The sequence below is a fragment of the Eretmochelys imbricata genome, chromosome 5 (assembly GCF_965152235.1).
Source record: "Eretmochelys imbricata isolate rEreImb1 chromosome 5, rEreImb1.hap1, whole genome shotgun sequence".
In the NCBI taxonomy this organism is placed as follows: Eukaryota; Metazoa; Chordata; order Testudines; family Cheloniidae; genus Eretmochelys; species Eretmochelys imbricata.
The window spans coordinates 6,506,886-6,531,086 of NC_135576.1; the positions used below are offsets into that span (position 1 = coordinate 6,506,886).

The window sequence follows — 24,201 nt, forward strand, 5'->3', positions numbered from 1 at the left end:
GTAGCAGTGAGAAAAAATTTGAATCCCGGATAAAAGCAGCCAGACTGAGAGGTATTTGGGGATTACGCTGCAAAGTCTATTTGGAAGACTAGAAAGGTGTGTTGGGTGACACGCAACTGACTATGAGCACCTGCATCCTCCAACAGGGCACCTGGAAAAGGTTTAAATTACAGCTGTTGATTAATCACAGTTAACTCACGCGATTAACTCAAAAAAATTAATCATGATTAATTGCAGTTTTAATCACACTGTTAAAAGATAGAATACCAATTGAAATTTATTAAATATTTTAGATGTTTTTCTACATTTTCAAATACATTGATTTACATTACAACACAGAATACAAAGGGTACAGTGTTCACTTTAAATTTTTATGACAAATATTTGCACTGTAAAAATGATAAACAAAAGAAATAGTACTTCTCAATTCACCTCATACAAGTACCATAATGTAATCTCCTTATCGTGAAAGTGCAACTTACAAATGTAGATTTTTTTGTTACATAATTGCACTCAAAAACAAAGCAATGTAAAACTTTAGAGCCGACAAGTCCACTCAGTCCTACTTCTTATTCAGCCAATTGCTCAGACAAACAAGTTTGTTTACATATATGGGAGATAGTGCTGCCACCTTCTTATTTACAATGTCACCAGAAAGTGAGAACAGCCGTTCGCATGGCACTTTTGTATCCAGCATTGCAAAGTATTTACGTGTCAGATATGCTAAACATTCATATGCCCCTTCATGCTTCAGCCACCATTCCAGAAGACATGCTTCCATGCTAATGACTCTCGTTAAAAAATAACGCAGGAATTAATTTTTGACTGAACTCCTTGGGGGAGAGTAGCATATCTCCTGCTCTGTTTTACCCGCATTCTGCCATATAGTTCATGTTATAGAAGTCTCAAATGATGACCCAGCACATGTTGTTCATTTTAAGAAAACGTTCACTGCAGATTTGACAAAATGCAAAGAAGGTACCAATGTGAGATTTCTTTCGATAGCTACAGACCTTGACCCAAGGTTTAAGAATCTGAAGTGCCTCCCAAAATCTGAGAGGGAGGAGGTGTGGAACATGCTTTCAGAAGTCTTAAAAGAGCAATACTCTGATGCGGAAACTACAGAACCCGAATCACCAAAAATGAAAATCAACCTTCTGCTGGTGGCATCTGACTCAGATGATGAAAGTGAACATGCATCGGTCCACACTGCTTTGGATCGTTATCGAGCAGAACTTATCATCAGCATGGACGCATGTCCTCTGGAATGGTGGTTGAACTTGAAGATGAAGGGACATATGAACCTTTAGCGCATCTGGCATGTAATTATCTTGCTCCGCTGGCTACAACAGCGCCATGAGAATGCCTGTTTTCACTTTCAGGAGCTATTGTAAACAACACGCAGGCAGCCTTACCTCCTGCAAATGTAAACAAACTTGTTTGTCTGAGTGACTGGCTGAACAAGAAATAGGACTGAGTGGACTTGTAGGCTCTAAAGTTTTACATTGTTTTATTTTTGAATGCAGTTTTTTTGTATATAATTCTACATTTGTAAGTTCAACTTTCATGATACAGAGATTGCACTACAGTACTTGTATGAGGTGAATTGAAAAATACTATTCCTTTTGTTTTTTACAGCACAAATATTTGTAATAAAATAAATATAAAGTGAGCACTGTACACTTTGTATTCTGTGTTGTAATTGAAATCAATATATTTGAAAATGTAGAAAACATCCAAAATATTTAAATAAATGGTATTCTATTATTGTTTAACAAGTGCAATTAATCGCGATTAATTACAAATTTTTAAAATTTTTTTAATTAATTTTTTTAATCGCTTGACAGCCCTAGTTTAAATCTGTTTTTGCAATACAGTAGTAGAACAAGAGTGGGATAGAGCTATGGTCTCTAGGTGCCTTTTAGAAAGCTAGAGGTGACATGGCAAGATTGCCGTGGGATAATTGCTTGCACACATGACTCTTGAAGACAGTGGTCCCCAAACTTTTTCACTCGCATCCTCCCACCCTTACCTCAGCTGTGTCCACCCCTGGAAGCTGTGGTTGGGAGCCAGGGCCAGAGCTGCAGTGGGGAGCTGGGCCTGGGAGTGGGGCTGTGGCTGGGAATTGGGCCTTGGTTGGGGCCTGGGCCAGAGCGCAGCTGGAGCTGGGGCTGGGACCACGGTCAGGGCCAAGGCCAGGAGCGGAGCAGGGGGAAGACTGGGGCTGGATGGTTCACACATGGGGGCTGATCTGGGCCCTGCTCACCCCCTGAACATTCCTGCACACCCATGAGGGGGCATGCCCCACAGTTTGGGGACCACGTCTCTAAGATGTCTTCTGTGTCCTACCCATCCGTCCATTGATATGTCTGTATGCCTCTCTGCCTACCGTTTGTCAGGCTCTCCATTCAACAGAGCCAGCCCATTGCACAGATTTCCTAAATCACCCATGTTTGGCCTGAGTCACAGCCGGTACTTGTCATTCGTCTCTGGTGCTTTCTTTTGGAAGGCTGAAGTTGCTAATAGCGTGTCTGGTTTACCAGCTTTCAGCGTGGTCATGTCGGTGGCACATGACTGGGCTTGTCACTGCTGGTAAATGTCAATTTTGTGTGTGACCAAGAAGCAGGAGGGGGATGTGCGTTCTTATGATGGGTGCTACTGCCACGCTGCCTACTCCACAACTCAATCGGCGGCAACCAATTCAGGTTCGTTGAAAAAGTTGAAACATTTTTGTTTCGGCTCGTCCTGACTTGAATTTTGTTTTTTTCATTTTTTGGTTTGGCCACTGAACCAAAAAATCATTTATTCGCCCAGCTTTAATTACAATACTGGGACCAAACCTAGTATGAATGTGCACCACTCTACTGCCCAGAATCTAAACTGTTCAACTGTGTGTGTCATGAGATCTATATTGCTATTATCCAATGGAGATTTTCCTCAAGTTCAAGTGGCAGGGGGGCTGTGCTCTGTGGGTGGGAGGTTCTATTCCTGCTGTTGCTGTGAAGTTCAGAGTAGCATGGCTCGTGATATAGCAACAACTAGGAGATCCTATGTGATCACTGATTAATTTTTGTATGTTTTTTCCATGAGTACAGTGTGGATAATAATGTAGGTCTTTGTGTCTCTCTCTCTGGTCAATTTTCCATTGAGCCAAAATCCAGGCTCTTGCTATGAATCTGCTCACAAATAAATCCTCTCCTTTAAAGCTGCTCTTACATGTTGGGAAAATCTCATCAGCTTTGAAAGGAAGAAGCACAACTTTACGGGCCAGCCTGTCCATGGAAGCACCTCGGTGTCTGTGAACACGTGAATGTGAGCCTCTGCATGTAACTGCTTTTGCGATGGCCTCCCTCAGTACATCAGCCTGCTTGTGCTCACAGATCACTGGATCTGTCTCCCCCAGAGGGTGTATTTCTCAAACCCACCTCGCAGGGTCCTGGAGTCCGAGCTCCAGCCTGAGCCTGAACGAACCTGCAATGAAACAGCCCTGCGGCGTGTGCGTGAATCAGCTGGCACTGGTCTTTAATTGCAGTGTAGACATAGCCATTGACTCCCCTGGGCTTAATCTCCATTTCCTATAGTTTATAGCCTTTGACCCCTTCTGTAAATTCATCTAGCCTGCGAGTTGAATTTTGTACTATGCTCTGCTTGAAATATTGCCAGGATAGAGCAGACTGGGTTTAACCCATGTTAGGAGAGAGAGAGAGAGAGAGAGTGTGTGTGTGTGTGTGAGATATGCACATTGTAGTCTAAAATTAAATGCAGCAGGAAGGAATCTCCTGCTGGAATTTCCTAAAATATGGCATTCCTTCTCCCTAACCACTTTACATTTTAAGCACTGACTTTCCTAATCCAGAATAAAATTACGGGCAATGTGTACTAGCCAGAGTAGAAGGCAATTTCTCCCCTATGGTGTTCCATGCATGGGATCCACTGAAAGTCAGTAGGACTAAGTAGGAAAGAGAGAATAAGAATACAAAAAAAAAAAAAAAAAAGAACAAAGCACATAGGCCACTTTATACAACTGTCTCCTTCATCCCCCTTCAGCTAATAACCCTCCCTAACCTCAGAGGTTGGCAGTAAAGAAAGCTTGTCACATTGTTCTTGGGCAGTAAGTTGTACATCTAGGTCACCTCCAATTTTTAGTCAGTCATTTGAGGCTCCCTTTCCATGAACAGTGCACTGCTGCTATCCCCCAACAAACAGTGAGATGATGAGTCTGTGTCACAGTGGAGGACACCATCTAAACTCCTCCTGTCCCCTTCACTGCAGTAACATGATGGGCGATGACAGAGACATGAAACTGGGGCTGATTCAAGCATATAATCTTCATAACAAGTACCCTCCAGAAGGCAGTGAGGGGATGATCTCTGGACATCTCAGAGACAGAGAGAGCTGTGAAGAGGTTGAGGGTCACATCTGAGAGATGCTGGTTCAGAGGTTGGGGCTGGAGGACGGAGACTGAGAGTTATTAGACATGAGAGTATGAGGAAAGAGAAGCTGCTTCTCAGATCGGAAAAGATCCAGGAGACACCTTCTGGACATCTCGCTTGCTGAATGCATCAGCTTTTACTATGTCTCGCTGGCAGATGAGAGGAAGAAAAAGAAAGATAGATCTCATAAAACCAGATTTTGGTGGGGAAATTTATAAAATCTACTGATGGCTCATTACAAAACCAAAGAAACATTACCAGACTTTCTATTTCAAGATAATTCTATTGTAAAATGGGTCAAATTTGGCCACTAGAAATACCACTTCTATTGACTGCAGTGTGGGTTGCGGCTCCTCACCAGAGGCAAAGTTTGGTCCCGTATTTTTAGCTTTAATTCCAGTTCCACTGGTTTTTATCAGCAGTATCATAGACACCTGCTAGAAAATAGGATCTCGGCCACCCACATCAGTTTGTCTGCCCCTGTTGCTTGACCTTGACCAGGAGCTGTAATCCTGTTTGTGATGTCAAAAGTGGCGGCTGTGCTAATCACTGTGATACAAGGAGGCAGTTATGGCTGCATGGAGTGGAAGAAGCAGTAGAAGCAAATGGAACGGTAATCTCTGGAACTGGCTCTCTGGAAATGTAGGCTCAACTCTCTGTCCTTCCATAGACTCTGTGGTCCTGGAAAGTTGCTTAATATCTCTCTTTTGTAAAATGGGGACAGTATTATTATTACTATTGATTATTTATATTACCATAGCACCTACGAGACATAGTCATGGACCGGACCCCGTTGTGCTGGGAGTTGTGCAAACCCAGAACACAAGATGATCCCTTACCCTTCCTTTCTCCCACTCTTTGTCTGCCTTATCTATTTAGATTGTAGGTTCTTTGTGGCCAGGACTCTCTCTTATACATGTATGTACAGCTCCGAACATAATGGGCCCTGATCTTGGTTGGGGCCTCTATCTAAATATAAATAATAATAAATGGACCCTCCCTGTCAAAGATTCCCGTGTCATGAAAATCTCTTTCCCTGGTAATAACGAACAAGGGAAAGAGAACGATAGAGTCTTGATGACAGAAGCTGGAGGTAAGCCCCTACAGCAGAGCTGCACTTTGGGAAAGTTTAGATCTGAAGTTTGAGGCTCAGACTTGTCTTTACAATAAACACTCAGCATGTCTGCACACAAGAGGTTTCCCATGCATCCTCAGTGAGCTTTATTTTCCCTTTAGCGTGCAGGGGATTCAGTGTGGCTCGCTTGCACTGGCTTTAATGGGAGTCACACATAGAACTTGGTGGGTAATTCCACTGTGCCATTGAGTTGCAGCCCTGGCTATCACCTTTAATGTGGTCATGTCTTGCTTACTCCCCTCTTCACCTTGACTGACACTCAGCAAAGAAAGAGCCGCTTTTGTCTCATCTGGTTTTAGACCTTGTCCTGCTTTAATCATAGGAACGTGAATTTGCCTGGAGCCTGTCAAAGATGTTTTTGTTTATTTTACCCCTTAACACTAAGTCAGGAAAGGCTGTTGGTAGAGCAGGGCAAAACTTTTTCGACTAATTGTGTTTTTTGCCACAAAAATGCATTTTTCGGGGACCAACATGATTAGCCGACTTTGGGTTAAATTTGGCAATCCGTTTCATTTGGAAATGTTCGTTTTTTGAAAGGGCCAAAATGTTGCATTTCAATGTTTTCATTCAAAACACGTATTCAAATTAGGACAATTTACACAAAAAGAGTAAAATACATCTGAAACGGCCAACATGAAACGAAAAAAAAAACATAGAAAAACCCTGTTTTGAGTCAATGGAATCATGTTGTTTGACTCAAAACAAGTTGAACCCCCCCCCAATCATTTTGAGTTGACGCAATCTACTTCAGTCAATTAGAGAATATTACTTTCCCTGTGTTTTTCAATTCAGTGTAAACACTTGTTTCTGTTTCAAATCAAACCAGATTTTTTTTCTTCTGATCTTTCAGATTGACCCCTTTGCCCGAGGAAGTGTGTTTCATGTAGCTGCTCAAACAAAGACTCACAGATTCCAAGGCCGGAAGGGACCATTGTGATCATCTAGTCTCTAACAGGCCATAGGACTTCCCCAAAATAATTCATGTTTGAACTGCAGCATCTGTGTTAAATTATACATTTGCTAAGTACAGCATATCTGCCAGTTATGAAGAATACACCACAACCCTTGGTAAAGTTGCTCCACTTGGTAGAGGGTCATCAGTTCTTCCAATGCCCATCTTAGGCAGGTATTATGCAATCTACCGATGAAGAAGTATATTATAGAAGCCTGCAATTAATTATTATTATTATCATATGCTCAAGATCAGTGGGAATAGGATTCCAGAACCCCTGTGCCGTGCTCTAACCAGTAGCTTAACTCTCCCCGTGCCTAAAGAACCTTTTCTACTTTATTCTGAGACTTTTTTTTAGCAAGAAAAGAAGAACTCCCCCTGCTCTGAATCCAGTCTGGGAAAAATACCGTATACAGTATCTTCTCATGAGCGACATTATCATATCACAGGAAGGAGAGCGCGGGAGGAAAGGGAGGCCATCGTGGGGAGCGAGCTCAAGAATCAGAAATTGTGGGAGCAGTAATGCAAATGAGTCAGATAGATTTCTTCACATTTATTTTTTGTTAAGGACTGACCTTAAGTTGAGCTGTTATCAGATAATCCACAACTAGAGTCTCTCTGGTGGTTAGCACCACTTATTTCTTGGCGTGGAATTCTACATGCTCAATAGTCTCCCACCTGCACCCCAGGAGAGCTGCTTGCGAACTTGGGCTAAGTCACGATGGCAGCAGGACAGTCTTTGAAAGGGGACTGAGTTCTGGATGCTGGAGCATTAGCAAAGCAGAAGTCCCCTTGGGGATGCTTATGGGAAACAAGGAAGAGAGGGTGTGAAATAAAAGTCTGGCGCATGCTTCCTATGCATTTCCTCTGTTACCTGTCTGTCTAGGCCCGGATGCACAAAAGGAGTTGGGCATTGTGATGCCAGGTGTCAGAACATCTAACCTTTAGGCACCTAGAAAACCACGGTGATTCACAAAGCCTGAGTTAGGTGCCTAGGCCTGCCAGTCACAATGGTGAGAGATAGGTGCCTTAGCCTGCAAGTCACAAAAGCCAGCACACTAGACAGGGTGCTGCCTAAACCAGCCAATGGGACATGCCGACCACAGTGGTGTGTGCTGCGCCCTGCCCCCTCACAAAGACCAACACCAAAACGAGTGATATAGCTGGGTAGACCATTTGATGGGGATGCATAAAATACACAGTGTTGTTGGCTCTCAGGGTTTTAGCAAATGTCTTGTGATATTTGATGTTTCTTCAAAGTCCCAGCTCCTGGAGTCATAGGATTACACGAGAATCTCAGCTCTCAGTACAAAGAAACATAGGTTTCTAGCCCTAGTGGTTGCCAAAAAAAAGATTGTAAACATGACCCAAAGATGCCTTAAAGGCTGTGAAAGCAGATAACAGATACCCCTCCTCCCCAAAAATCCATTGTTAAAACACAAACAAACATGATTTTTTTGAGGCCTGGCTTATGAGTTTTGAATGCTTGAGATTGGCCATACTGACTGCGTGGTCCTAGGAATCTGAGCACAGGATGGGATTGGTTCTGCATGACGATATTTAAGAAGAGTGCTCAGGAACAAGAGTGACTACTGCTAGATAGCGCTGAAGCCATCCAAACTCCTAGATTTGACCAACCGGGAACTTTGGGAGGGGTTTGCAAGTCCAAAACAGGGATGTATGTACTGTTTCTTTCAATCTATAGAAGGCAGCCAGTGAGGAGGAGAGGCTGAGAAAGGTTCTAGGGAGAAGTTCTACAGTGAAGCAAAGAGAGTAGCTTTAGGAATCAGACTGTTTTCCATATTATTATTCTTATTTTAATAAAGCTCCTTGGAGAGAAGTAGAAGAAAACCACTCTTTCTGTGATACTCTCCCATTATCACATGGCTGGAACATCCTCTGAAGCATAAGACATGCAAAAGGTAGCTCCAGATCAGAACTTAGCCTCTCTAGTGCTAACTAAATGTGCTCAAGGAAAGCTTCTGGACTGGCCCTGAATAAAATGACTCCCATTCTTCTCCCTGCATATGTCATAAGGGACAGACATTTTAAAATAGACGCAAGTCATTTTGTGCAGCTGCCACGGTTACCTTACCATTATGGAATGTCTTTCAGAGGTTCTCTGAGTATTTTGCAAATGTTAATTAAGCCACAAAATACCTTAGCGAAGTCGGGTATAGCATTATTTTTACTGATTTTAGAAAAGGCTAGATTGAGATGCAAAGAGTCTTTCAGTAACACAGAAAGTCAGAGGCAGAGCCAGGAATAGAATCCAGGAGTCCTGACTCCTAGTCCCCTGATCTAACCAGTAGACCACATTATCCTGCAGAGCCAGGGACAGTACCCAGTAGTCCTGGCTCCCAGAAATCAAGTCTCCTACTCTAACTACTAGCCAACATCCCCTCCCCATGTGCATTGGACACAAAGCTTTTCAAACCTGAAAAAACTGCTCTATGTTCAAAGGAAGTAAAATCTTGAAGTGTTTGAAGGTCTTTCTGTCTTAGCAGATTTGCATGAGCAGTCTGGGTAGCAATCACGCATTTCCTGCACGCCTGGATAGTTAGATGCTCTTCAAAGATTTGCAGTGGGCAGTTTTAGCCATGCATCCTCTCATCCTTTATAGCCACACTCCTTATGTTGAAGCCATTACCAATATCTCTAAACTTCCTTTCAATCATGTTTTACGGTGGCTGTTCAGTGCATTGAGGTACCTTTCATGGTTGAGATGACACTTTCATTATATGCTGCTATTTTCAGTGGTTTATCACTTTTCCCCAAAATTACCTTTGGGGGCTGAAATTTTCTCATGCTTTCTTATTCACAGTCCAAAAGTGAATTCATTTGGAAAGTTGGAAGATAATCTCTTTGGCCATTTTTGAGTTATCTGAGATTGAAAAACCACTGGGGTTTTGCCATTAAAAAGAGAGTCAGCTGCTTATTTTCATGCTCAGACAATTCAAACATTGTTTGGATTGAAAACCATGTGCTTAGCATGTACACCGGCCATATCCTTCTAGATATGAATGTGCAAACATGTCACACTTGCTGTTGACTCTCTTGCTTTGACTTTCCTGCCTTTTCTGCATTTAACATTCCATCCGTAACACTGCATCAATCAATGTGTTTTTTGGGGGGTACTTAATAAACTAGGTAATCAAGTACAACACAAGAATAATCAAATATGTAGGCAAAAGTCATACAGATATTTCTGAAATCTTCTAAACATGTTTGAGAGTTTTTCAGCTTGTCTGCTTTCAAATAGTGTATTCAATACTAATAATCACCCAGTTGATTTTGGCTGATTGACTACGGGAATAGCTGAAATGATGACATTTCCAATCACCTCTTCATTTAATTTTTAAGCAAAGAAAACACATATTGACATGTTTATCATCTCAGTAGTTAAGCCAGTTAATCTTCACAACAAGTGTGCAAGCATTACCATGCCTGCAGAAAATCCTGTCTGGTTTATGATTTTGTACCTATTAAGAGGAAAATAAACATGCAGGTTTATTCAGTTTAGGTTAGTCTCTATGAGCCTGATGCAAAGCCCATTGATCTCTTTCTGTTAGCTTCAGTGGACTTTCAGTCAGGCGCTAGGGGCTGATTTTATGTTCAGTGACCCTGCTGCTTAGGTTATTGATGACAAGGTTTCAGACACTTTCAAGTAACTTGAGTTGCCAAATCCTTTAAGACACAAAATGATCACCTTGGCTCATAAATTGTTGTAAAACATTCAGCATCCAAAATAATTGCTAGAGATAAAAGGATCCTGCAAAAGATCTTGAATATTCCCTTGAAACTTCAAAATGGATTTGCTTTAGCCCATCCTAAGGGCTTGTCTACACGGAGAGCTAATGCGTGGTAAACCCGTATAATCTAGATTGCCGTGCGCTAACTGGCTATGCGGACACTAAAAGTTCTGTAGTGCACTTTGTTGGCTGAAAAGCAAATACATCAAAGTACACTGCAGACCTTTCAGTGGGTGGAAGCAGGGTCTACATAGCCAGTTAGTGCCCGGTGAGCTGGTGTGCTACAGATTCACAGCCCGGCTTGCTGTGCATTAAACCTCCACATAGACAAGCCTTTAGTTTTACCCGATGGAGTTATGCTGCATTCAGTGGAGGCCCCTCCTGATTTACAACAACATAAATGGGACAAGGATGAAGCCCTAAACCTACATACTGGGGATCAAGACGCGAGTTCAGCAAGGTTAGGGCGACCATATGTCCCGTTTTGGGCGGGACAGTCCCTTTTTTTAGGCTTGGTCCTGGACGTCCTGACTTGTTTGACAAAACTGGGCATTTGCTCTCCCATTTGCTCATCATTTGGCAAGAGAAAAAGGGATAAATTCCCAGTTTTGTCAAGAAAGTGGGGTGGGACCCCTAGTGGGGCACAGAGGAACATGCAGGTGGAGGAGCGAGTGGCAATGCCAGCCGTGCCCTGGAGGGAGGGGTAGGGAGAGCAACTCTGGCCGTCTGGCCCATCCCAAGGCGGGGGAGGGACGGGGGGGCTCAGGCGGCCCCACACATAGACAGAGGGCTCACACGACCAGTCCCGCACATGGGCCAGCGGCCTCGGACAACCAGCCCTGTGTGAGGACGGGCAACAGGGGGGATCGGAGAACCAGCTTGATGCATGGGGGGAAAGAGGGCCATACAGGAGGGAGGGGAGGTCACGGACGGGCAGTGGGAGGGTTTGGAGGACCAGCTCCACATATGGCAGGATGGCGGGGGGGGGGGGGCTGGGGCCAGCCCTGGGGGAAGGAGGACCTCGGTCCAGCTCCGCGCCGGTGGGAGGCAGGTAGGGCTTGGGCCTAGGGTGGGAAACCCTCCAGGATTGTCCTGGAGTCTCCCAGAATTACAGATTAGTCTTTAATTAAAGATGATGTCCTGTGATGCAACCTCCAGGAACACATCCAACCAAAACTGGCAACCCTACTTGGGCTGGCCCTGAGTGGGGGTGGGGTGGTTTAGGCTGACCTGGGGGTGTCCCATTTTCCCTTGGGAAAATCTGGTCACCCTAAGTAAGGTACTTGAACATGTACTTAACTATAGCCCTCTTCAACAAATCACCTAAGAATGTGCAAAAACAACGAGGAGTCTTTGTGGCACCTTAGAGACTAACAAATTTATTTGGGCATAAGCTTCTGTGGGCTAAAACCCACTTCATCAGATGCATGAAGTGGAAAATACAGTCAAGAAGTATACATTTTTAATTTTAAATCCATGGAACTTAAATGCTTCGCTGAATAGGGGTGTTTGTTGCACTGGGGTCATAAGGGCCTTTTCCAAATCCCAGTGAAGTACAGAAAGTCTTTCCACTAACTTCAGTGGGCTTTGGATTAGGGTTCTAAATTAGATGCCAGTTTACTCCATCCTATAGTATGATATGGTGTATTTAACACTTCCTCTTAAGCTGCTCTGAGCTCAAATGAATATAAATACCCAGTGGTCATTCTCCTTATTAAACAGGATCTACACAAAGGACTAATAATCTGGTTGTCTTGTTGTCCACTCTAATTATGGTGTCTGGTGTGAGGAATCCCTGGTACCTCCTAACTTGGGTTGAAAACAACTAGTCCACAGATTTCTGATTGTCCTTTTATTGTTATCATTACTGCAATTAATAAACTTCATCTCCTCATCGTGACTCTCTACAGATGTGCGTTTTACAAGAGAAAGGAGAGTAGAGGGGAATGGTGCATTTTATCTATTTCATGCCACGCTGCTGTTACCCCTTGGATGGGATTTGTTTTGTATTTCAGGGCAGGGAGCTCAAAGATTTTAAAGCGGGGAAGGAGATTAAAAAAAATGCTCAAAAATGTTTGTGGTAATGGAGGCTGCTGTCAACATTTCTCAAGAACAGGCCACGTAGAAACCTGGAAGAGGGGCCCTGGGGAGTGATTTATAGTACAGACTGATACAGTAAACGCAATTTGTTTTAATTAAGGCAATGGGTTATTGCATAATTCACATTGCGCCAGCTAAAATGACCGCACATGGCAGTTTTGGAGAATTACAAGTCGTTCTCATAAATTCCATTAACTGTAATGCAGCAAATGTTGCAGGAAATAGAGAGAGAGAGAGAATGTTCCATGAAGAAGCAGAAATGCAACATTCTGGATTCTCACAAGTTTACATTAAAATGAACTCTGCCATGTTTGTCTTCGCTGTTCAGCCACTTTATATTGCTAAGCACATTCTCTCATTCGCCAACCCAACCTACCTACCAAACTTGCAAATGTGATTAGTGTTTGAGACCCTAGGCCACGACTACAATGACCACACACTGCCTACCTCAAAGAACGGGTCGGAACCCCCCCACGCTGGATTTCTATGGGTTCTACGACTGAAGCCTGCCACCAGCAGACCATGCAATCCAGCAAGATCTTCACAAGTTTTGGGTGGCTTTGGGTGCTGAATTTGAGACACCTACGCCTTTCAGAGTGAATGTGCCAAATCTTTGTGCCCGCCTCTTTGTCTGTAACCAGTAGTCCAATCAGTATGGGAAAATGTTATGTGGTCATGTAATTAAAGAGTGTATCATAACACATACATACAACTGGGCAAAATTGCCTGTGTCACCTTAATTCTGGCATTGCCTAACTTTTCCACCCTGACTTTGCAACATTCTCTCTCTTTTTATGGAGATTTTTTGTTTTTGTTTTTACAAAATATTTATCTGTGTAAAAAGGTTCTTTGGGATCCTTCAAATGAAAGATACCGTTCGTCTCTAAGCAGTTATCATTTAGAAATGGGCATTCAATGCTTTTGAGCTACTCTTGTTCCAGAAAATTGAAAGATTAAATCAAATGCTTAAAAAAAATGACACCACCGAAAGAAAGAAAGAAAGAAAGAAAGAAAGAAAGAAAGAAAGAAAGAAAGAAAGAAAGAAAGAAAGAAAGAAAAGCTGTTTGAGATCTCAGATCAGTATTGGAATTCATGAGTAGGTTTAACAATTCAACATGTTCAGTAGCGAATCAATAACAACCTAGGTGTTTGTTAGTGTCTGACTCCCAAGACAAATGGACCAGTAGATAAGGGAGGATGGTATTGCTGTACAAGGGGCTTTAAAGTGTGATGGATATTATATGGAGGCTGCTGATGTATTGTTGCATACAACGGTGGCGTCTTGTCATGTATGTTCTAAGCTCTATGGGTCTGACCCAGTACCCCCCCGAAGTCAGTAGAAAGATTCCCACTGACTTTAATGGGAGCATGAAAACACAGGACGGTCTCCTGCTGTCATTTGGGTCAGACCCTAAATGCACTCCCACTATAGAAGCACTAAGGTAGTTGTCATCTTCTGGCAACACCTTCCATTTGTGGCTATGTTGTGGAGTGGTGCAAAGGGACCATAGTGGGTAGGAAGGTGATTGGGCAGGATCTGACCATAATGATTTATATTACGAATGTCTTGAGGATTTGCAGATTCCAGAGGGATAGATTCCACCGTCCTTACCCCATCCTTTCTCATGTCAAATTGCCAGTTAATCTGATTGGTATCCTTCTTGAGTTACAGTGGGACTGCAGAATTTGCACCAAATATGGACGGATGGAGTTTACAGTGCTGTCGCTGTGTTGGGAGTCTAGAGGATACATTGCTCATGTGAAATGTTTGCTGAGAGGGTTGCAAGAAGACATGTTGCACCAATTTTGATTTTCTCTAGACTGACTGTGATCTTTAGTGTGTCACTTCCCCTCCCTGTGCCTCTGTTCCCATGTTCCCAATTGATTTAGACCAGGGGTGGGCAAACCTTTTGGCCTGAGGGCTGCATCTGGGTATGGAAATTGCATGACAGGCCATGAATGCCCGGTGGGGGAGGGGGACTCTATGGGGTGTAGCTTGGGGGCGCTCTATAAGGAATGTTACCAGGGAGCGAGGAGGGGAAACTCATGGGGTGTGGCATGGGGGGGAGAGCTCTACGGGGCAGCACCAGGGACTCCTAGGGGCCCTGCCGGCAGTGACACCAAGGTGGCCGTACCAGGCACTGCCTTGGGCGAAGACACCCTAGCTGGGATAGGTGTGGCCCCTGGGTGGTTTCCAGGCTCTCGAGGGTGGGGCCGTAGGAGACCGGGGTGGGGGGGATTGGGAGGGGTGGTGCTGCTGCCTAGGGGCGGGGTTCCGATCCCGGAAACAGCGCGGTGAAGTCCTGCCTGCGCAGTGTGGCTCTGCGTACCTGAAGACGGTGCTCAGCAAGGGAATGTGAGTCGGGGATCGGGGGGCACCGGGCGGGTGCAGCGGGGAAAGCCCCTGACCCTGCACCCTGGCTGGAGCACTGGAATGGAGCAAGCTCCTGACCCCGCTCACCAGCTGGAGCACCGGAGTGGGGCAAGCCCCTGAGCCCGCTCCCCAGCAGCTTGAGGGCCAGATAAAAATGTCTGACAGGCCGGAAGTGGCCCGCAGGCTGTAGTTTGCCCACCCCTGATTTAGACTGTCGGCTCTCGGGAATATGGACTGTCTTTCAGTCTGAGTTTGCCCAGCGCTTACCACAATGGGGTCCTGATCATGACTGGGGCTTCTCATAGTACCATACAAAAATGGATGATAATAACAATACTAAATAAAAAGTAAACCTTGGTGTCTGTGTTCTTTTCCCTCCTACCCCAGCCTCTCTCTGCCGCACTGTCCGTTTTCCCCTTGCCGTTGTGCTTCCCTTTCGGAACGTCGTTGTGAATTTAGCAGCAAGCCGCAGCTGCTTTTGAGCAAAGTTCCCTTCCTGCATTATACATGAGTTTGGAAACAAGAGGAGTTTGTTCTGAATGCCATTTAACCTCGTGAACTTTTGCAGGTGAATTTCAGACCAATCTGGCTGAATAAAGCTGAAGTTGGAATTATTGAAACTTCGGGGGGGGGGGGGGGCGCTTTGGATCTCCACTGCCGTAAAAGGCGGAGAGAGAGCGAGAGAGAGCATTTTATTTTCAGCCTTATTAAAACTTGTCTATAGAGAGGAAGTCGATCTTTTCAATTGCTCCAAATCCCCAGAGAAATCTCCCACTGATCCTCAACGTGCCAAACTTGCAATCCTGGAACAGTTTTTAACCTGCGACATCTGAACGTTTCAGACTCTTCATATGCCACTTAAAGGCAGCACAGTCCACACACTGCCCTACCAGGGATGGACTCTCTGCAAAGGCAATGGCACCACTAACCCATACCGCACAGACCTACATGTTGGTACTGAGGGAGAAAGGCTATGCCAGCCAGAGGCCACCTCCCCTGTGGTCATGGTTCAGCCCTAAAACCCCCTTGCATTCTCAGCTGACAAGTAGAAATGGGGTCTTGGGCATCCCATCTTTTCCTACTGGGATGCTCCAGTACGAGGCTGGCAAGATGCAATGCAAGCGGTTAAACCATCAAGGGTTCTATTGAAAGCCTGATATACCCGATGCTCCGGGGACAGGCTGATGATTACCAGCTCTCGTCTATGGGTCAGCTGAGGACAGGCAACAGTGGAAATGCTGCTGAGGTTCCAGCTCTTCATTCTTGGATGTGCTTAACTTCCCCCTCTCTACTTCCTCACACAGCCCTCTGCAGAGCTCACTGTGGGGCCCAGTTCTTTGGCTGGACTCTCCATACTGTCCTACCAGCCTTTTAGCATGGTGCGTCTCTGGGTTCCATACTGGTTCTGCCCAGCCCTGGCTATTGAGACGGCTCAGAGATGCCCACCCCTGTTTACTCCTGTTGCCAGGCAAAGGGTTGCAGCTGGAGGATGCAGGTTGAAGAAATGGGACTTTATGGCTGGTGAGGCAGGCTGGAATAGCTCCACCCAGAAGGCCCAGCCTGACTCCTCCTTCCTTACTTCCACTGGCTTCTCCAGTCCTCTGGAAACTGGCCAGTCCTGATGCTTTGCTTTAAAACACTGCAGGCCTTGGCCAGTGCCCTGAAACTTAATGCAACCTGAGCAGCGGGAACACCCACGGACACAAGTTCCAGCATGACTTGTGGGTATAAGCCAGCACTGCCCACTTGCATAGCAAAGTGGGTACTTCTGAATGCCCAATATGGGAATCTGAACAAAGCTCTTGGGTCTTTAGGGGACAATCCTACCCAAGCTGATGAGGGGTTAGATGGGACCTTGTACCGAATTCAGGGCCCCATTGCACTATGGGCTATCCAAAGACACAGTGGGAGACAGCCCCTGCCCTGAATAGCTTACAGTCTAAATAGACAAGAAAGATAAATGGTGGGAGAAAAGAAGCACCATTATTCCCAACCTACAGGTGGGGAATTGAACAAAGAGATTAAGCAGCTCACCCAAGACCGCACAAGCAGAATCAGAAATTAAATCCATTTCTCCGGACTCCCAGTCTAGCAACATAGCCACAAGCACAGTCCTTTGCTGGAGAGGTGAACAAGGCTGCTGTTTCAGCCTAGCTGTGATGGGGCCTTTCCTTTAGGGGCAGCCATCTCATGGTTTGGGCAGGCGATGCGAGACATTTTGCAGCTGAAGTGCAATCTGAGTTTTCCAAAAGCCCCTCTGGATTCAACCCAGGGCAGAGGAAAGGGTCGGGACTCAGAGACGTGATGAGATGGCCCTCTCTAGCGGGATCCTCTGGGAAACTTTCAGTGGTTTGAAAGGAATTCTCTACCTATTTAAGCAATTCCTGTATAGGCAAAAACACTCTGCTGGGATGAAACACTCTCTCTAAGCCTAAGGGGACAGAAATGGATTGAGGAGGGGAATGCTGGAGGAGGAGCAGCCTGCCAGCCACAGAGACAAAAGACAACATGGAGTCCAGCAATCGGAAGGCATCAACTAAGTCTTACCTGTACTTTAGCATTAGCTGTTCAAAGATGATGAGCGCAAGATTAGCAGCCTTTGTTTTCAGATCTTAGCTGCCTCCATTCCCTGGCCCGGAGTTATTCTTTATCTCAATTGCCAGCTTTGCATGTCATTCAGTTCAACTTAATCGCAAGGATCCACAAATCAAGCGATTTCAGGCTGAGGGCTCTGGCTTACAAAGCCTTTTGCACGTCAGCAAATAGGATTTTCTTGCACTTCCTCCTGGACTTAACAAAGACATTCGCTCTCAGTTTACGGCATTTACATAGCGCAGTTTGGGCATTCCACAGGGCTATTGGTATGCACATCTCTTTGATGTCAAAAGGCCCACATGAACGAGTATGGATTAGTACTGCAAATGCAAGCTACGCCCAGGTCAAAGGCTCAGATTATTAAATTGCCAAGCAGTTAAAGAGAGATTCACAGCCAGAGCCTCAGCTGGTACAAAGGATTGTCACCCCAAAGAATGCCGATTTATACCAGCTACGGATCTGTCCCTCACAGTCAGTTCTAAAATATATGAGAGCTATGGTGAAACATTCACCTCACTCACTTAGCTTTCTGCATTGTCTCGGCTATGCTCCATACTCATTGAAGAGTTAAGTAAAGGGGAGGGGGTCTAGCCATAACGTTTAAATCTGGATGGAAATCCAGATTTTGAATGCCTCCCTCCCCTGAAAATTTGGAGTGTGTTTGGGTCTAGGTCTTTTGTTCAGCCCATTATAAAGAAATGCACCGTTTCCGAACTTCAGATCTGGAAACATATTTACGATCTGAGCACCCTCAGAATCCAGAGGGTTTTGGAATTTTGTTCTGGGCTCCTTTCTAGTGTTAAGTGGATTCATATCATATTAGTATGGATAAGTAGTGAGATGCAAGCCTCAAAGATTTGTTTTGTATATGAAGTTAGAATATCAGCAGAACAATGACCCTTTGAGTACAGTACATCTCCAGTGGGAATTAATGCCTCAGAGGAATGTGTAAGATTCCACAAAATGCACCATTAAGCCCTCCTCGTTTAACAGTGAGAACTGAGATTCCCCAGTGTTTCCACATATTTGCCACATCTGAGGTACCACATGGCAACTGTTTGCTTTGCAGTGGTTACCTTTATAATTGTGCAATACTGCATCAGGGAGAGGTGGAGCAGATGATTTACGTAGCTGCCATCATACTGTCCAACTGACTGTCTTTCTTTTAGAATTATTTACCCACCACTAAAATTCAGCCACTTCTGGGGTGGATTGTGGGAGCTGTTTACCACCTCACACTAACAAGACACAAGAGTTTAGGGCAGCAAGCGAGGCAGGATTCTGTATCCAGTTGCCATGGCCACGTGACAAAAAGGGAAATATAGGCTGGCAGGAGAGACTTATCAAACTGGAATTTGGCCAGGACAAGGGTGCTAACTCTCTTTCCACTGAATGCATCCGATGAAGTGAGCTGTAGCTCACGAAAGCTTATGCTCAAATAAATGTGTTAATCTCTAAGGTGCCACAAGTTCTCCTGTTCTTTTTGCGGATACAGACTAACACGGCTGCTACTCTGAAAACTCTCTTACAGTTCCCCAAAGTGCCAAGGTATTTTTAATGGCCACAAGCCCCTGTTTATGTGCTATAGTCCATACCAACAAGTTGGGGATTGAGCTGTTACACGGTATCTCTGAAAACTGCCTTCTACAAAGTTGGAAGCTTCATTTGTTGCAACCATCTGAGATTAAAAAGACAGAAGACAGGTTGTTATTGCTTCTCGCTGTCTTTGGAGAACGATAGCATTTTATTCAAATAGATCGGTTTGTCTCTTTCTGGTGATGTGTGCAAACAGCTCATCAGGAGCAATGCAATCCTGGGTAAATGAATGAATGACTGATTTAGAAACCCTCTGTCATGAACTAGAAAAGCCAACTGTTGCTGAACGTCACTGCTCCAGCCTCAGTAACTCATCCCAGCAGATGTGCAGGCAAATCGGAGACTGAAGAAGAAACACATCAACGAAACTTGTTCACGCGAATCTCTGCAAACTGAAACTTCTGTGTTCCAGCCACCTCTAAGAACTACCTCTGAATGTTGTCCAGAGGCAACACATAGACCCTGAGGCCATAAATTGTTTCGGATAATAGTTGTTTTTAAAAACCCCTGACTGTCTTCATTTTCTATCAGCCTGCAATTCAAGGGGACGGTCAGTGGTTCAGAGGCTGAGGGTTCAACAGTTAAACTGAACGGGAGGAAACAAAAGCAATTGTATTTTAATAAAAGCAAAAGAGGAGTTTGATGACCAACTGCCCTTTGTGCCTCTGAAAATCTTACCCTGAATGGTTAAATTAAGAGGGAGGGGTGTATGGAACATTGAATAAGGAAGTGTTAATGGTTGATTCTCTCTAACGTATGATTCTACGGAAAACCCATCCGTCCCTTTTATACCATGCTCATCAGCATGTATGAAGAAGAATCAGATGATTATCTCCTCTGAGGTCTCCTGCCCACTTATCTATTGGGAAGAATGGATTACAACAGACAGAACAGCTCATTAGTTTGTTGGGGTTCATGTATATTCCCAACATTGTACTCCTTCTTCTTCTTGTAACACCCAAAGGCCAGCATCAGGGTCCATTGCGCTGGGTGCTGTGCAAACCCAGAAAAGAGACAAGCCCTGCCCTGGAGAGTTTACTACAAGGTAAAGAGACTAGGTCTCTTGGCTGTGTGCGTGAGGAGAGACCTACCATCTCTTTAAAACTGTAAAGCAGGATGCTGGCTGGGGAAGATTCTAACAGAGCTACGCAAAGAGAGCGAGACAGAGCAGCTTTAACACTGTTTTCCGCATGCTAATAAAGTTCCTTGTTCAGTGTGAGAGGAGAACAATTCTTTCTGTGATTCCTTACCATGCCACATGCTGGTTTCTCCCTGGATGCAGTGACTGCGGATGTGGCTCCCCCTCCTAACCCATTGATGTCAGTCTGCAAGGCAGTCAGCTAGAGAATAAAGTTTTTTTCTCCTGCTGATAATAGCTCATCTTAATTAATTAGCCTCTTACAGTTGGTATGGCAACTTCCACCTTCTCTGTAAGTATATATATATCTTCTTACTATATGTTCCATTCTGTGCATCCGATGAAGTGAGCTGTAGCCAACGAAAGCTTATGCTCAAATAAATTTGTTAGTCTCTAAGGTGCCACAAGTCCTCCTGTTCTTTTTGCAGGTACAGACTAACACGGCTGCTGCTCTGAAACCTGTCATAGGTGCTAAGTGCAAACTGCCAGCCTGGACGCCTGGGTGTGTGTGTGCTTGAGATGAGGGTGGGACCTGAACTTTGATACTCTCCAGGATAGCAATACGGCACGACGCTGCAACCCAGAACACTGCTGCAGACAGGTCAGACCTGGGAATGGAGGATTTCTTTTTTAATAGGAAAGATCTGTAGCTATATTTGATAAAGCTGGACCTAAGCTGGACCTAAGGAGAAACCTCACTTGTATAGAACTCTGTCCCATGCTCTTGGTCAGAATCTCCAGGGGCTGCTAGCAGACTAGATTCTGTGACATGCAGTTGAGCAGCTCTTTTCCCCTCCAGTAGGGGGTGGTGTATTGCTCTCTCTCTCTCTCTCACCCCCCCCCCATGTCTGCAATACGCATATCACATGGTGTCACTTCAAAGCTGACCACTTTTACAAGTTGCATCCCTTCCTTTTCAGTCTGCAAAGGGAAGAGCCATTAAACATAATACAAGCTGTGCACACCCACGTATCGATCCACGCCCATTTATCAAAATATCCGTGTAAACATTCCCACATACTAATACGGCAGATGCCATGCATCCCTCCCACAGAAAGTGGTAGGAAAGAAAGTTTTGTGAGGGATTCATTTCTCTCCTGGCGAGAAGTAGGTTTTGGCTGTGAGAAAAGTTGCTTTTCTTTTACAAATAGGGCCCATTCGTTTAGGCTGGTTTTTGAGGTGTCAAACATAAAAATGAGAAGAGATGTCAGTCAAGGGCCCTTGGGGATGGGAGAGACAGAGAGCCTGAAAAATGCTCCCAACATGAGCAGCTTGGTTAAGCACTGAGAGCTTTGCAGCCAACCGGCTCTTTGGAGAGAAAGATGAATTTCTATCCATTTAAACATGAATAAGGTGAGATGGAGGGAGGGGGAAAAAATCCATGAAGGTGAAGTGCTCCCCCGCACTCTCCCCAGTCATGATGGATGGTTTTTGCTTAAAGTCCTGAGTCTCCCTCTGAAGAAAATATCTACAGTGATTCTGATGAATAAACATTGAGATCTTCCCATCAGTGGCTTGGTGCTGGAGAGGGAGAGCTTTGCAATTTAAAGTAACTCTTTGGCTAGTGTCTCAGAATGCTGGATTGGACAGCCCTTTCCCACTCTCTGCACCAAACACGGGGTTCTGCAGAGGCAGGGAAGGTACAAATTCAGGCCTGCTGGGACAATTCACCCCATGCTTGGGACAATAGTCGTGTCTGAACTTGGGACCTATATTACTAACAGCGCGAGCCTCTGCAACCTCCCCTACAGCACCATGTGCTCATAAAATCGCTGTGGTCCAGCCACTACAGGGAGACAAACACACTCTCTCCCCACACTGGTTTAGATTGCAAGGCAGCAGGTATCGAGGCTGCAGTAGTGTCTTGGTGCTGTTGTGTCTCCTTGCTCTATGGGGGAGGGGTAAATGGCCAAGGGGTCGATGTGAAGAAAGATCGCTTGAACCTGCAATGACACATCCCCGATTCTGCCTCTCAAACCGCATGGGGATGTGCAGGGAGCCCCCTTGGAACAGCTGGTGTGGGGACCCTATGCAACAGGACTGGAATGGTTCTACCACACATGGGGCCTTGGCTGTAAGCAAAGGAGGGGGCAAGTTTTAGCTGTATGAAATCAAACTATTCCAGGTTAACGTTCCATTGGGAGTGATTGTTAATCATGATGAATATACATTGGTATTGTCCCCATAGATCTTTACAGCCTTTACTCACTGTTTGTACACATTATATATTGAGGAATCCCTGAGCACTCGATAATTGCCTGGTTCTGGCCATTCCCTCTGAAGCATTTGGCACTGGTCACCATCGGAGGACAGGCCATTGGACTAGATGGACCATTGGACAGACCCAGTATGGCCGTTCTTATCTTATGTTCTGAAGTGGAGCTACCTCTGGGGTATAACAAGACCAACAGTATTGGTAAGTGCACAGTATCACTGCACCTCAGATTAGGACTGTAAGTGAAGAAGAATACTGCATCCAACTGGAGCTTGAGTTGGCAGAACATAATGGCCCAAACTGGATTATAGTCAGTGCTGTAAAAAAACCAAACGACTGACGTGGAAGGACAGAGCTATTTTTGTAATGCACACACAGAGTCAGGACTTCTGTTTTACATCTCATCAGAGAGATAGCATCTCAAACTGCACAGCGCCTCCTAACACCACACCAGATGGCTGAGTACCCCAGAGGTGACTAGTGAATCACCCACACTGGTTTCTGCAGCAACTTGGTTTTCCCCTGCAACTCTCCTGTTCCAGGCCTGGCCTGACATGACATTGCTTAAACTGAGGAGATCTGACCAGCTCAGAGCTTGTCAAACTGTGCCCTGGAAAAGCCAGGATTTGGCACTTCCATACATGTCATAGACCTAAAATTAGACCTGAGATTTTCTTGATTTCCAAATCAACTTTCAGCAAGAAATATACCCTATAGCTTTTGGCATACCGGATATCTGCCGTTCCTAAGGCTGGCTAGGATTCCTGGCCCCAATATTCCATTTCACATGGAGATAATTTCATGTCAGTATAATGGGAATGTCTTCGGAATGTCGAGCATACCCTATGAGAGCAAACCACTGGTCCTTTGAGTCTGATTTCCCAGTGGTGGTGAATACCTGATGGCTCGGGGACATCTTACCAGTCATCACTTATATTTGTTTCTGAGGAATTTAGTCCTGCTTCCTCCATTTGTACCATAGTTCTCACCTGTCCATCACTGATCCTGTCCAGCAGAGCTGTAGAATGTTCCATATACAAGTGCAGGGTAAAGAAAGATGAGCTGAATGGGGAGTATCGGGACAATCTCAACCCTGCTTTAACGAGAGCTTGCCAACCCGTTACACTTTCCTAGTAGCAAGAGTAAAGCCTAAGGGTGGAGGACACAGCTAGACAACTTATTAGCATGAAGTTCTATCTTTCTGTGCATTTTGGCTCCTTTATTGGCTCCAACTATGACCTAACTGTGAATCCAAATCTGAGTTTCATGGTTGGTCCCTTTGTCCACATTGGACAGCACCAAAATCCTGGATGTAACCTCCCCTGACCTGTAGAAGAGGTGAGCTCTGCATCCCAGCTTTGCAGCTTGGGCCTGTGTCTAGTTCAGTGAAAGCATTTGAACATCTGAATGAAGTTCGCTTTGTTTGAAGTTTCCTCAATGTGACCAGTAACCACAGAGTTCAGAGATTCTACAGACGCGCCAAAGCCACAGGATGAAAAAATGATGGGGAGGAGAACTATAAACAAGATCTATATTTATGTTCCCCCCTCTACCACCTCCCAGCAAATGGTGGCAGAAGCAGCAGCAGGCAAGGATGCAGATGTCCCTGTCATTTGTTCCCCAATATATCAGGAGAGTGACAAGTCAGCTCTTGGGTTTGGAATGATTTGCATTTCCGAGCTGAGCAGGGTGACAGTTTGAGTCAGTGCGACAGCAGGAAACATTTGTAGCCATATTGGCCCTTGAGAAAACATGCACGGGACAGAAAATGTGACGTCTCTTATTGGGCCCAATGGAAAGACACAGTTTGGGGCCAGAAAAGAGCCCCCTGCCAACACCTGCACAAGGTGTAGGGTATCTTCTTGTCTGTGACTGGAATGGGTTAGAATAGCAAAGAAAAGAACGGAAAAA

At 45.0% G+C, this 24,201-nt stretch overlaps 1 protein-coding gene across 31 annotated transcripts in view; it reads right to left on the reverse strand.

Annotated features, from left to right (window-relative positions):
* Window positions 1-24,201, reverse strand: part of CELF4 (CUGBP Elav-like family member 4) — an 847,078-nt gene that overhangs the window by 185,585 nt on the left and 637,292 nt on the right. For 6 of the 31 annotated variants that reach the window (XM_077818116.1, XM_077818101.1, XM_077818118.1 and 3 more), the window contains exon 5: window positions 1,155-1,174. The exons of the other annotated variants lie outside the window; for them this stretch is intronic. In XM_077818116.1, the coding sequence (XP_077674242.1) occupies window positions 1,155-1,174 (20 nt within the window). The remainder of the gene's footprint in view (window positions 1-1,154; window positions 1,175-24,201) is intronic. 31 annotated transcript variants of the gene reach the window in all.